At 47.6% G+C, this 13543-nt stretch overlaps 1 protein-coding gene across 4 annotated transcripts in view; it reads left to right on the plus strand.

The window, feature by feature from the left end:
• LOC109876639 (ubiquitin carboxyl-terminal hydrolase 22) overlaps nucleotides 1–13543 on the plus strand; it is a 70599-nt gene that overhangs the window by 53962 nt on the left and 3094 nt on the right. For 3 of the 4 annotated variants that reach the window (XM_031814007.1, XM_031814006.1, XM_031814009.1), the window contains 5 exons: nucleotides 1409–1567; nucleotides 5036–5162; nucleotides 6414–6505; nucleotides 8819–8881; nucleotides 12869–13018. In XM_031814007.1, coding sequence (XP_031669867.1) covers nucleotides 1409–1567; nucleotides 5036–5162; nucleotides 6414–6505; nucleotides 8819–8881; nucleotides 12869–13018 — 591 coding nt within the window. Of the gene's footprint in view, nucleotides 1–1408; nucleotides 1568–5035; nucleotides 5163–6413; nucleotides 6506–8818; nucleotides 8882–10133; nucleotides 10266–12868; nucleotides 13019–13543 lie in introns of those variants that run through there. The other variant, XM_031814008.1, reaches the window with a different exon arrangement.

The following is a 13543-nucleotide window of genomic DNA, read 5'->3' on the forward strand; positions in this document are numbered from 1 at the left end:
CCCCCTAACTGGAAGTAGACGGTGGTAATAGCCCCCTAACTGGAAGGAGACGGTGGTAATAGCCCCCTACTGGACGGAGACAGTGGTAATAGCCCCCTAACTGGAAGGAGACGGTGGTAATAGCCCCCTAACTGGAAGGAGACTGTGGTAATAGCCCCCTACTGGACAGAGACGGTGGTAATAGCCCCCTACTGGACAGAGACGGTGGTAATAGCCCCCTAACTGGAAGGAGACGGTGGTAATAGCCCCCTAACTGGAAAGAGACGGTGGTAATAGCCCCCTAACTGGAAGGAGACGGTGATAATAGCCCCCTACTGGACGGAGACGGTGGTAATAGCCCCCTAACTGGACGAAGACGGTGGTAATAGCCCCCTAACTGGAAGGAGACGGTGGTAATAGCCCCCTAACTGGAAGGAGACGGTGGTAATAGCCCCCTAACTGGAAGGAGATGGTGGTAATAGCCCCCTAACTGGACGAAGACGGTGGTAATAGCCCCCTACTGGACGGAGACGGTGGTAATAGCCCCCTAACTGGAAGGAGACGGTGGTAATAGCCCCCTACTGGACGGAGACCGTGGTAATAGCCCCCTACTGGACGGAGACGGTGGTAATAGCCCCCTACTGGACGGAGACGGTGGTAATAGCCCCCTACTGGACGGAGACGGTGGTAATAGCCCCCTACTGGACCGAGACGGTGGTAATAGCCCCCTACTGGACCGAGACGGTGGTAATAGCCCCCTACTGGACCGAGACGGTGGTAATAGCCCCCTACTGGACGGAGACGGTGGTAATAGCCCCCTACTGGACGGAGACGGTGGTAATAGCCCCCTACTGGAAGGAGACGGTGGTAATAGCCCCCTACTGGACGGAGACGGTGGTAATAGCCCCCTACTGGACGGAGACGGTGGTAATAGCCCCCTACTGGACGGAGACGGTGGTAATAGCCCCCTACTGGACGGAGACGGTGGTAATAGCCCCCTACTGGACGGAGACGGTGGTAATAGCCCCACAATAACTAATCAACACTGGTACTTTGAGCCTTATTTTTTTTTTCTCGCTTTCTCTCTCTGTATGTGTGTGTGTGTGTGTGTGCCACCTATGTATTCTCTGATCCTCAGCTAAAACTAGATTCATTCTCAAAGCATAGCGTTACAAATACCTAATATGTAAAACCACCTATCTTTGTATCACTCAATTGAATTGCAAACTGGTGCTCTTGGCTGAACAGAATGTATGTACACACACACACACACACACACACACACACAGTGTGGATAAAAGCTTATGCACCATGACCATCTATCACCCTTTCCCCATGACTACTAACAACACACACCAGTCTTTATTACCTCCATAACTCACCCATACACACATGATGTATCTCATTGGCTGTCTCCCCTCCCCTCTAGCGGTGTGTCCACCACGATAGACCCATTCTGGGACATCAGTCTGGACCTGCCGGGCTCGTCCACTCCCTTCTGGCCCCTTAGCCCCGGGGGAGACGGCTCAACGGTCAACGGAGAGAGCCACCTTTCAGGGGCCACCACGCTCACAGACTGTCTACGCAGGTAGAGCACACGAAACGACTGTCCGCCCCCAGGTCTTTCACCAAAGCATTTACTGTAAACATTACACTTACAAAAGATTCAAAATACTTAAGACATTTCAAATAATGTCTGTATACAATGGTGTTTGTTTGGCACTGGTTGCCCTTTTCTTGTGGCAACAGGTCACACATCTTGCTGCTGTTATGGCACACTGTGGTATTTCACCCAGTAGATATGAGAGTTTATCAAAATTGGATTTGTTTTTTGAATTGTCTCTTTAATTTAATGAATGTCAATTTGCTCTTTATCTTCCATCTTCTCTGTTACCTGTCCTCACTTCCTCTCTCTTCCTCTCTTCCTCTTCCTCTTGTACTTCATCACCAGTCACAGCCTGGTTGCTGCAGCATGACTCTTAAAGGCACAGACAGGGCTGATTCTGAGGGGTGAACATATTGTTACAGTATACACACTTGGGGTCTGTTCCAATAGCCACACTTAGCATAGCACTGGGAATGAAGCAAAGTGTTGGGCATGCGTTCTTAGTGGTATGCTAGTGTGGAGGTTGGATTGTTTTTGTTTATTCAGGTCCCCGTTTAGCGTTTGCCAAGTAGCAGCTCTTCTTCCTGGGGTCCTTGTCTTGGGAACATGTGCTGCAGTGTGTGAAGTCTTTCTCTTTGGCTGATGACCAGTATCAGTCCTCAGTCACATCGTTGACCATCAGTGTTGGCCTCCCCCCTACAGAAAACGGTTGGCTTCACTGTTCCATCGACAGGCGTGGTCTGGTCGCTGCTTAGCATTATAGTGCAGCCTCTGGCAGTGTAACCATGGAAACTGACCTGTTATGTATCACTTCAAACATATTCTGTTGTCTTTATATCTGTCTTTTTATACGCTGAGTGGACAAAACATTAGGAACACCTGCTCTCTCCGTTCACCAGGTGAATCCGGGGTAGTAGGCAGTAGGTGCCAGGCGTACTGGTTTGTGTCAAGAACTGCAACGCTGCTGGGTTTTTCACTTTCAACAGTTTCCTGTGTGGATGAAGAATGGTCCTCCACCCAAAGGACATCTAGCCAACTTGACATAACTATGGGACGTATTGGAGTCACAATATGGGCCAGCATCCCTTTTGACACCTTGTAGTCCATGCCCTGCGGAATTGAGGCTGTTCTGAGGGGGTGCAGCTTAATATTAGGAAGGTGTTCCTAATGTTATGTACACTCAGTGTGTTTCTACTTTATCTGTCTCTGTACCCTCCGTATGTATTATCTTTCTCTCTTCCTCCACCCCTTTCTCACCCTTCCTTCTCTCTCTCCTCATACTCTCTCCTCATACTCTCTCCTCATATTCTCTCTCCTCATATTCTCTCTCTCTCCTCATATTCTCTCTCCTCATATTCTCTCGCTCTCCTCATGCTCTCTCGCTCTCCTCATGCTCTCTCGCTCTCCTCATGCTCTCTCGCTCTCCTCATGCTCTCTCGCTCTCCTCATGCTCTCTCGCTCTCCTCATGCTCTCTCGCTCTCCTCATGCTCTCTCGCTCTCCTCATGCTCTCTCGCTCTCCTCATGCTCTCTCGCTCTCCTCATGCTCTCTCGCTCTCCTCATGCTCTCTCTCTCTCTCTCCTCATGCTCTCTCTCTCTCTCTCCTCATGCTCGCTCTCTCTCTCTCTCCTCATGCTCTCTCTCTCTCCTCATGCTCTCTCTCTCTCTCCTCATGCTCTCTCTCTCTCTCCTCATGCTCTCTCTCTCTCTCTCTCCTCATGCTCTCTCTCTCTCTCTCTCCTCATGCTCTCTCTCTCTCTCCTCATGCTCTCTCTCTCTCTCTCCTCATGCTCTCTCTCTCTCTCTCTCTCTCTCTCCTCATGCTCTCTCTCTCTCCTCATGCTCTCTCTCTCCTCATGCTCTCTCTCTCCTCATGCTCTCTCTCTCTCTCTCCTCATGCTCTCTCTCTCTCTCTCCTCATGCTCTCTCTCTCTCTCTCTCTCTCCTCATGCTCTCTCTCTCTCTCTCCTCATGCTCTCTCTCTCTCCTCATGCTCTCTCTCTCCTCATGCTCTCTCTCTCTCCTCATGCTCTCTCTCTCTCCTCATGCTCTCTCTCTCCTCATGCTCTCTCTCTCTCTCTCCTCATGCTCTCTCTCTCTCTCTCCTCATGCTCTCTCTCTCTCTCTCTCCTCATGCTCTCTCTCTCTCTCTCCTCATGCTCTCTCTCTCTCCTCATGCTCTCTCTCTCTCCTCATGCTCTCTCTCTCTCCTCATGCTCTCTCTCTCTCCTCATGCTCTCTCTCTCTCTCCTCAGGCTCTCTCTCTCTCTCCTCAGGCTCTCTCTCTCTCTCCTCATGCTCTCTCTCTCTCCTCATGCTCTCTCTCTCTCCCCTCATGCTCTCTCTCTCTCTCTCTCTCTCTCTCTCTCTCCTCATGCTCTCTCTCTCTCTCTCTCTCTCTCTCTCCTCGTGCTCTCTCTCTCGCGCTCCTCGTGCTCTCTCTCTCCCCTCATGCTCTCTCTCTCTCCCCTCATGCTCTCTCTCTCTCTCTCTCTCTCTCTCTCTCCTCATGCTCTCTCTCTCTCCTCGTGCTCTCTCTCTCGCGCTCCTCGTGCTCTCTCTCTCGTGCTCTCTCTCTCGCGCTCCTCGTGCTCTCTCTCTCCCCTCATGCTCTCTCTCTCTCCCCTCATGCTCTCTCTCTCTCCCCTCATGCTCTCTCTCTCTCTCTCTCTCTCCCCTCATGCTCTCTCTCTCTCTCTCTCTCTCTCTCTCTCTCTCTCTCTCCTCATGCTCTCTCTCTCTCTCTCTCTCTCCCTCTCTCTCTCTCTCCTCGTGCTCTCTCTCGCGCTCCTCGTGCTCTCTCTCTCGCGCTCCTCGTACTCTCGCTCTCTACTCGTGCTCTCTCGCTCTCTCCTCGTTCTCTCCTCGTGCTCTCTCTCTTCTCATGCTCTGTCACTCTCATGCTTTCTCTCGTCATGCTCTCCTCATGCTCTCCCGCTCGCTCTCCTCAAGCGCTCTCGTTCGCTCGCTCTCCTCAAGCTCTCTCGTTCGCTCGCTCTCCTCAAGCTCTCTCGTTCTCTCGTTCTCCTCAAGCTCTCTCGTTCTCTCGTTCTCCTCAAGCTCTCTCGTTCTCTCTCTCTCCTCAAGCTCTCTCGTTTCGCTCGCTCTCCTCAAGCTCTCTCGTTCTCTCTCTCTCTCCTCAAGCTCTCTCGTTCTCTCTCGCTCTCCTCAAGCTCTCTCGTTCTCTCTCGCTCTCCTCAAGCTCTCTCGTTCTCTCTCTCTCTCCTCAAGCTCTCTCGTTCTCTCTCTCTCTCCTCAAGCTCTCTCGTTCTCTCTCGCTCTCCTCAAGCTCGCTCTCCTCAAGCTCTCTCGTTCTCTCGCTCTCCTCAAGCTCTCTCGTTCTCTCTCTCCTCACGCTCTCTCGTTCTCTCTCTCCTCACGCTCTCTCGTTCTCTCTCCACCTCTCTCTCCTCAGTCTTTCTCTTAATATTCCACTCCCTCTTTCTGCAGGTTCACTCGGCCTGAGCATCTAGGAAGCAGTGCCAAAATCAAATGTGGAGGTTGCCATAGTTACCAGGAGTCCACCAAACAGCTGACGATGAAGAAGCTCCCCATCGTGGCGTGTTTCCATCTCAAAGTGAGTCTCTCTCTGCTCCTCTCTGCTCCTAGCCAATCACAAGAGGACCACTAAGGACCAGCCATGACCACTAAGGACAATCTATTGAAATACAATATAAGAACTTATCATATAATAATGAAGTATAATAATATATAATAAATATATTGAAATATACGAAAATAAGAAAATATCATGTTACACAATGCATTCTCACTGTATACGTATAGATCCCTATTATAACTACTGGTAGAAGGATTTGTGTGTGGAAAGATTTGCCTTCCATTACTGTCACTACACACACACACACACAGAGTCACTCTCACACACACAGTCTTCTACACGTTTTATTTATGGAGTATGGGGGAGCCACACAAGCTTTTTAAAATATTCCTAGGACTATGCTGAACGTGGGAATCTCTCTTCTCTTCAGACTGATCCATCAGGGCTCTAGTCTGACAGAGCTCTCTACTTCTCACATGTAATCCCTCCCTTCAGAATGACAAGAAGATCAGGGAGGAGTCTAAAAATGTCTCTCTCTCTTCCCTCCCCCTCTGCTCTCCTTCTACCCCACCCCCTCTCCCTCTTCCCCCTCTCTCCTATCTGCCCCCCCTTCTCTCTCTTTCCCACCTTCTCTCTCTTTCCCCCCTTCTCTCTCTTTCCCCCCTTCGCTCTCTTTCCCCCCTTCGCTCTCTTTTCCCCCTCTCTCCTTTCTTCCCCCTCTTCTCTCTCTTTTCCCCCTCTTCTCTCTCTTTTCCCTCTTCTCTCCTTTCTGCCCCCTCTTTCCTCCTTTTCCTCTCTTCTCTCTCTTTCCTCTCTTCACTATCTTTCCCCTCTTCTCTTCTCTGCCCTCTCTTCTCTCCCTCCTCTCCCCCTCTCTTCTCTCCCTCCTCTCCCCCTCTCTTCTCTCCCTCCTCTCCCCCTCTCTTCTCTCCCTCCTCTCCCCCTCTTCTCTTCTCTCCCTCCTCTCCTCTCCCCTTCTCTCCTCTCCCTCTCCTCTCCCTCTCTTCTCTCCCTCCTCTCCCCCTCTCTTCTCTCCCCCCTCTCCCCCTCTCTTCTCTCCCCCTCTCTTCTCTCCCTCCTCTCCCCCTCTCTTCTCTCCCTCCTCTCCCCCTCTCTTCTCTCCCTCCTCTCCCCCTCTCTTCTCTCCCTCCTCTCCCCCTCTCTTCTCTCCCTCCTCTCCCCCTCTCTTCTCTCCCCCCTCTCCCCCTCTCTTCTCTCCCTCCTCTCCCCCTCTCTTCTCTTCTCTCCCTCCTACCTCCTGGGGTGTAGCGGTTTGAACACTCTGCCAAACTGAGGAGGAAGATCACCACCTACGTCTCCTTCCCTCTAGAGCTGGACATGACACCTTTCATAGCTTCCAGGTGAGGTCTCACACACACACACACTACAGATCTAAGCTCTGGTTTGGAAATAGAAAGCCCTCACTCCTCGTGCTCCCGCACTATAAAATAATGATGAGTGTATGAACGGTGTGTGTTCTTCATCCTCCACCTTCCTACTGTCTATCATATACCCTGCCTTCCTACTGTCTATCGTATACCCTGCCTTCCTACTGTCTATCCTATACCCTGCCTTCCTACTGTCTATCATATACCCTGCCTTCCTACTGTCTGTCGTATACCCCGCCTTCCTACTGTCTGTCGTATACCCTGCCTTCCTACTGTCTATCGTATACCCTGCCTTCCTACTGTCTATCGTATACCCCGCCTCCCTACTGCCTATCGTATACCCTGCCTTCCTACTGTCTGTCGTATACCCTGCCTTCCTACTGTCTATCGTATACCCTGCCTTCCTACTGTCTATCGTATACCCCGCCTCCCTACTGCCTATCGTATACCCCGCCTTCCTACTGCCTGTCATATACCCTGCCATCCTACTGCCTGTCGTATACCCCGCCTCCCTACTGCCTGTCGTATACCCCACCTTCCTACTGCCTGTTCTATACCCTACCTTCCTAATGCCTGTCATATACCCTACCTTCCTACTGCCTGTCATATACCCTACCTTCGTACTGCCTGTCATATACCCTGCCATCCTACTGCCTGTTCTATACCCTACCTTCCTACTGCCTGTTCTATACCCTACCTTCCTACTGCCTGTTCTATACCCTACCTTCCTACTGCCTGTCATATACCCCGCCTTCCTACTGCCTGTCATATACCCTGCCATCCTACTGCCTGTTCTATACCCTGCCATCCTACTGCCTGTTCTATACCCTACCTTCCTACTGCCTGTTCTATACCCTACCTTCCTACTGCCTGTCATATACCCTGCCATCCTACTGCCTGTTCTATACCCTGCCATCCTACTGCCTGTCATATACCCTGCCTTCCTACTGCCTGTCATATACCCTGCCTTCCTACTGCCTGTTCTATACCCTACCTTCCTACTGCCTGTTCTATACCCTACCTTCCTACTGCCTGTTCTATACCCTACCTTCCTACTGCCTGTCGTATACCCTACCTTCCTACTGCCTGTTCTATACCCTACCTTCCTACTGCCTGTTCTATACCCTACCTTCCTACTGCCTGTTCTATACCCTACCTTCCTACTGCCTGTTCTATACCCTACCTTCCTACTGCCTGTTCTATACCCTACCTTCCTACTGCCTGTTCTATACCCTACCTTCCTACTGCCTGTTCTATACCCTACCTTCCTACTGCCTGTTCTATACCCTACCTTCCTACTGCCTGTTCTATACCCTACCTTCCTACTGCCTGTTCTATACCCTACCTTCCTACTGCCTGTTCTATACCCTACCTTCCTACTGCCTGTTCTATACCCTACCTTCCTACTGCCTGTTCTATACCCTACCTTCCTACTGCCTGTTCTATACCCACCTTCCTACTGCCTGTTCTATACCCACCTTCCTACTGCCTGTTCTATACCCTACCTTCCTACTGCCTGTTCTATACCCTACCTTCCTACTGCCTGTTCTATACCCTACCTTCCTACTGCCTGTTCTATACCCCACCTCCCTACTGCCTGTTCTATACCCTACCTTCCTACTGCCTGTCGTATACCCCACCTTCCTACTGCCTGTCGTATACCCCGCCTCCCTACTGCCTGTTGCGGCAGAGAAATAGGAGTGTAGGAGGCTCTCCTGTCTGTCTGCTTATTATGCAGGACACCCCTGCCACCTAGTGGATGTGTGGGACACTTTCATGTCATCCTCTGGGGTTCTTTGTACTTTAAATAGTTTGTAACTGGAGAAATGTCTTGACCTCAAAATCAATCGATCAATCATTCCAAGACACAGTCTTATGACTGAATACTCATGACAGAATTCTAGTATGTGGTAACACTTTCCTTCATAACACTGTCAAATGTGACAGATTGTAGTAACAGTCACTCTTGAACTAACACTCCTACTACCACTGACTATGTTGAGGAAACAGGAGCTCACTCTATGACTGACTGATATGTGGGTTTCTCACCCAGCTACCTGAAGATGAAAACACTTTACATCACAGGGGATAAGAACATCAGCTTCATGACTACTATAGAAATGTAGCCTTCACTGTGAGACTGTCATTTGAATGACTGTTATGTAACCTGGATGTTTCAAGTCAACTGTAACCATGTATGTTGGATGATGTTCTTCTCACTGTCCCGTGTCAATGTAGTGGTTGTCATTTGATATGAGCATGTGACAGTGTCTCTGTCCTCTACAGTAAGGAGAGCAGGATGAATGGCCAGTATCAACAGACAGTAGAAGTGTTAAACAACGACAATAAGTAAGTATGTTGAGGTTTATTCTGTTATGGTAAACAACGTATCACCAGTAAACAGCACCACATCTGGCTTCAAGTAAGGTTGAAATGTTGTTTAAACATTTGATCTGTCTGGGCTTGATTGAGCTTGCCTTGCACAATGGAACCAAGAAAATAGTTTTAAAAAGTGCAAACATGGCCCACCTAGCACTCCAGACGAGCTAAAACAAACGCTGAAACATGGCCCACCTAGCACTCCAGACGAGCTAAAACAAACGCTGAAACATGGCCCACCTAGCACTCCAGACGAGCTAAAACAAACGCTGAAACATGGCCCACCTAGCACTCCAGACGAGCTAAAACAAACGCTGAAACATGGCCCACCTAGCACTCCAGACGAGCTAAAACAAACGCTGAAACATGGCCCACCTAGCACTCCAGACGAGCTAAAAGAAACGCTGAAACATGGCCCACCTAGCACTCCAGACGAGCTAAAACAAACGCTGAAACATGGCCCACCTAGCACTCCAGACGAGCTAAAAGAAACGCTGAAACATGGCCCACCTAGCACTCCAGACGAGCTAAAACAAACGCTGAAACATGGCCCACCTAGCACTCTAGACGAGCTAAAACAAACGCTGAAACATGGCCCACCTAGCACTCCAGACGAGCTAAAACAAACGCTGAAAGGATTTCACATTTCCACTAGTATTTGAAGCCTGGTCTGAATAACACCTTATTCTAATGTTGATGGGTTTCCATGTCTGCCGTTTGTCATTTATTTGAGAACGGAAGCACAGGAAAAAAAAGCTAGATTCATCACATAATTGTTTCCATTCTAGCGTAACAGCGAATGCTAACGGCGTGGAGCTTCCTAGTCCGACTCCCAAATTAAATCAATTTAAACACTATTAAATGTAGCTCCATTTTTCTCCTCTATGGCTTTTACAATGGCATTTGTTATCCCAGACATTTACCAGGGTTAAATGGATAGGTGTTATACAGGACCATGTCTAGTTGGTACTTTGACTGGAGTACTAAGGACAAGAGTGTTCATCACCATGGTCCCTGTGACTGTTTTGATGGATTGGATGAAGGCCATTGACTGTCCCTCTGACTCGTTGACATGGTCAGAGGAATGGATGTGTAAACTAAGAGGAATAGGTGAAGCCAGAATAATCAGGTGAAGTCAATATATACCACCAGCTGTGTTATAAAGTACTTTAAGTCAACCTCGCTTCCTTCTCCACTGTCTCTGTGTGTTGTGGTGGACCAGGTATTCTCTGTTTAACTGTCCACTGTCTCTGTGTGTTGTGGTGGACCAGGTATTCTCTGTTTAACTGTCTACTGTGTGTGTGTTGTAGAGGTCGACCCATTATGATTTTTCAACGCCGATACCGATTATTGGAGGACCAAAAATGCTGATACCGATTAATCGGCCAATTAAAAAAAAATATATATATATATATATATTACTTTTTTTATTTGTAATAATGACAATTACAACAATACTGAATGAACACTTATTTTAACTTAATATAATACATCAATAAAATCAATTTAGCCTCAAATAAATAATGAAACATGTTCAATTTGGTTTAAATAATGTAAAAACACAGTGTTGTAAGTAAAAGTGCAATATGTTCCTTGCTCAGAACATGAGAACATATGAAAGCTGGTCATTCCTTTTAACATGAGTCTTCAATATTCCCAGGTAAGAAGGTTTAGGTAGTAGTTATTATAGGAATTATAGGACTATTTCTCTCTATACCATTTGTATTTCTTATACCTTTGACTATTGGATGTTCTTATAGGCACTTTAGTATTGCCAGTGTAACAGTATAGCTTCCGGCCCTCTCCTCGCTCCTCCCTGGGCTCGAACCAGGAACACATCGACAACAGCCACCCTCGAAGCAGCGTTACCCATGCAGAGCAAGGGGAACAACTACTCCAAGTCTCAGAGCGAGTGAAGTTTGAAACGCTATTAGCGCGCACCCCGTTAACTAGCTGGCCATTTCACATCGGTTTCACCAGCCTAATCTCGGGAGTTGATAGGCTTGAAGTCATCAACAGTGCTTGAAGCACAGTGACGATCTGCTGGCAAAACGCATAAAAGTGCTGTTTGAATGAATGCTTACAAGCCTGCTGATGCCTACCACCGCTCAGTCAAATCATAGACTTAATTATAACATAATAACACGCACAAATACGAGCCTTGGGTCATTAATATGGTCGAATCCGGAAACTAACGTTTATTCTTTGTGAAATATGGAACCGTTCCGTATTTTATCTAATGGGTGGCATCCCTAAGTCTAAATATTGCTGTTACATTGCACAACATTCACTGTTATGTCATAATTACGTAAAATTCTGGAAAATTAGTTCGCAATGAGCCAGGCAGCCCAAACTGTTGCATATACCCTGACTCTGTGTGCAATGAACGCAAGAGAAGTGACACAATTTCACCTGGTTAATATTGCCTGCTAACCTGGATTTCTTTTAGCTAAATATGCAGTTTTAAAAATATATACTTCTGTATATTGATTTTAAGAAAGGCATTGATGTTTATGGTTAGGTACAGTCGTGCAACGATTGTGCTTTTTTTCCGCAAATGCGCTTTTGTAAAATCATCCCTTTGTTAGGAAGAAATAGTCTTCACACAGTTTGCAACGAGCCAGGCGGCCCAAACTGCTGCATATACCCTGACTCTGTTGCAAGAGAAGTGACCATTTTTCCTAGGTAAAATAAATTAATGTTAGCAGGCAATATTAACTAAATATGCAGGTTTAAAAAATATATACTTGTGTATTGATTTTAAGAAAGGCATTGATGTTTATGGTTAGGTACACGTTGGAACAACAACAGTCCTTTTCCTGAATGCCACCGCATCGATTATATGCAACGCAGGACACGCTTGATAAACTAGTAACATCAACCATGTGTAGTTAACTAGTGATTAGGATTGATTGATTAATTGTTTTTTATAAGATAAGTTTAATGCTAGTGTAACGGATGTGAAACGGCTAGCTTAATTAGCGGTGCGCGCTAAATAGCGTTTCAATCGGTGACGTCACTTGCTCTGAGACCTTGAAGTAGTAGTTCCCCTTGCTCTGCAAGGGCCGCGGCCTTTGTGGAGAGATGGGTAACGATGCTTCGTGGGTGACTATTGTTGATGTGTGCAGAGGGTCCCTGGTTCATGCCCGGGTATGGGCGAGGGGACGGTCTAAAGGTATACTGTTACACTAGCTAGCAACTTACCTTGGCTTACTGCATTCGCGTAACAGGCAGGCTCCTTGTGGAGTTCAATGTAATCAGGTTAGAGCGTCAGGTTGCAAGATTGAATCCCTGAGCTGACAAGGTAACAATCTGTTGTTCTGCCCCTGAACAAGGCAGTTAACCCACCGTGCCCAGGCCGTCGTTGAAAAGAAGGTGTTCTTAACTGAAGGTGTAAAAAAAGGAAAATCGGTGTCCAAAAATACCGATTTCCGAATGTTAGTTAATTAATCGGTCGACCTCTAGTGTGTTGTGGTGGACCAGGTATTCTCTGTTTAACTGTGTGTGTCTGTGTGTTGTGGTGGACTAGGTATTCTCTGTTTAACTGTCTGTGTGTTGTGGTGGAGCAGGTATTCTCTGTTTAACTGTGTGTTGTGGTGGAGCAGGTATTCTCTGTTTAACTGTGTGTGTGTGTTGTGGTGGAACAGGTATTCTCTGTTTAACTGTGTGTTGTGGTGGAGCAGGTATTCTCTGTTTAACTGTCTGTGTTGTGGTGGAACAGGTATTCTCTGTTTAACTGTGTGTTGTGGTGGAGCAGGTATTCTCTGTTTAACTGTCTGTGTGTTGTGGTGGAGCAGGTATTCTCTGTTTAACTGTCTGTGTGTTGTGGTGGAGCAGGTATTCTCTGTTTAACTGTCTGTGTGTTGTGGTGGAGCAGGTATTCTCTGTTTAACTGTCTGTGTGTTGTGGTGGAGCAGGTATTCTCTGTTTAACTGTCTGTGTGTTGTGGTGGAGCAGGTATTCTCTGTTTGCGGTGGTGAACCACCAGGGCACCCTGGAGAGTGGTCACTACACCAGCTTCATCCGCCAACACAAGGACCAGTGGTTCAAGTGTGACGACGCCATCATCACGAAGGCCAGCATCAAGGACGTGTTGGACAGTGAAGGGTGGGTCGTCAGACACCAGACTCCATGGTCATTTTCTTTAGAAAACAGACTGAAGGAAAGCCTGGAGCAGGGAGGGACTACCAAGAGAAAAACACTACTATTTGTTTTCTGACTACTATTTGTTTTCTGATATTTTGACTGTGTTCAGTGGGATACACTGTAGCAAAACTTTTTTCAGAGGGAAAAAAAAGGTTGTGAACAAGTTCAGGTAGTACCTCCAGGTTTCAATCCATTTCCAAATGTTTTCTCCCCACTGAACATAACCCTGAGGATCAATTTCAGTCAAGTTACTCTGTTGATTTGGATGTGGAATCTCTGTGATTGCAGTTCAATACCCGCATCATGTTCAGAACTACCTGTACAACTACTGCTACTACCTGAACGTGTCCAATATGAACACAGATGTCCATTTGTTGTTGCAAAATGTTTTGTGTGCCCGACTGAACACAATGTTAGATTGCCGTCAATTTAGATTTAATTGACCCCAACTCTAGAGGTCGATTCCATCCATACACATTCTTGGTG

The sequence above is a fragment of the Oncorhynchus kisutch genome, unplaced genomic scaffold (genome assembly GCF_002021735.2).
Source record: "Oncorhynchus kisutch isolate 150728-3 unplaced genomic scaffold, Okis_V2 Okis06b-Okis10b_hom, whole genome shotgun sequence".
NCBI classification, from domain to species: domain Eukaryota; kingdom Metazoa; phylum Chordata; class Actinopteri; order Salmoniformes; family Salmonidae; genus Oncorhynchus; species Oncorhynchus kisutch.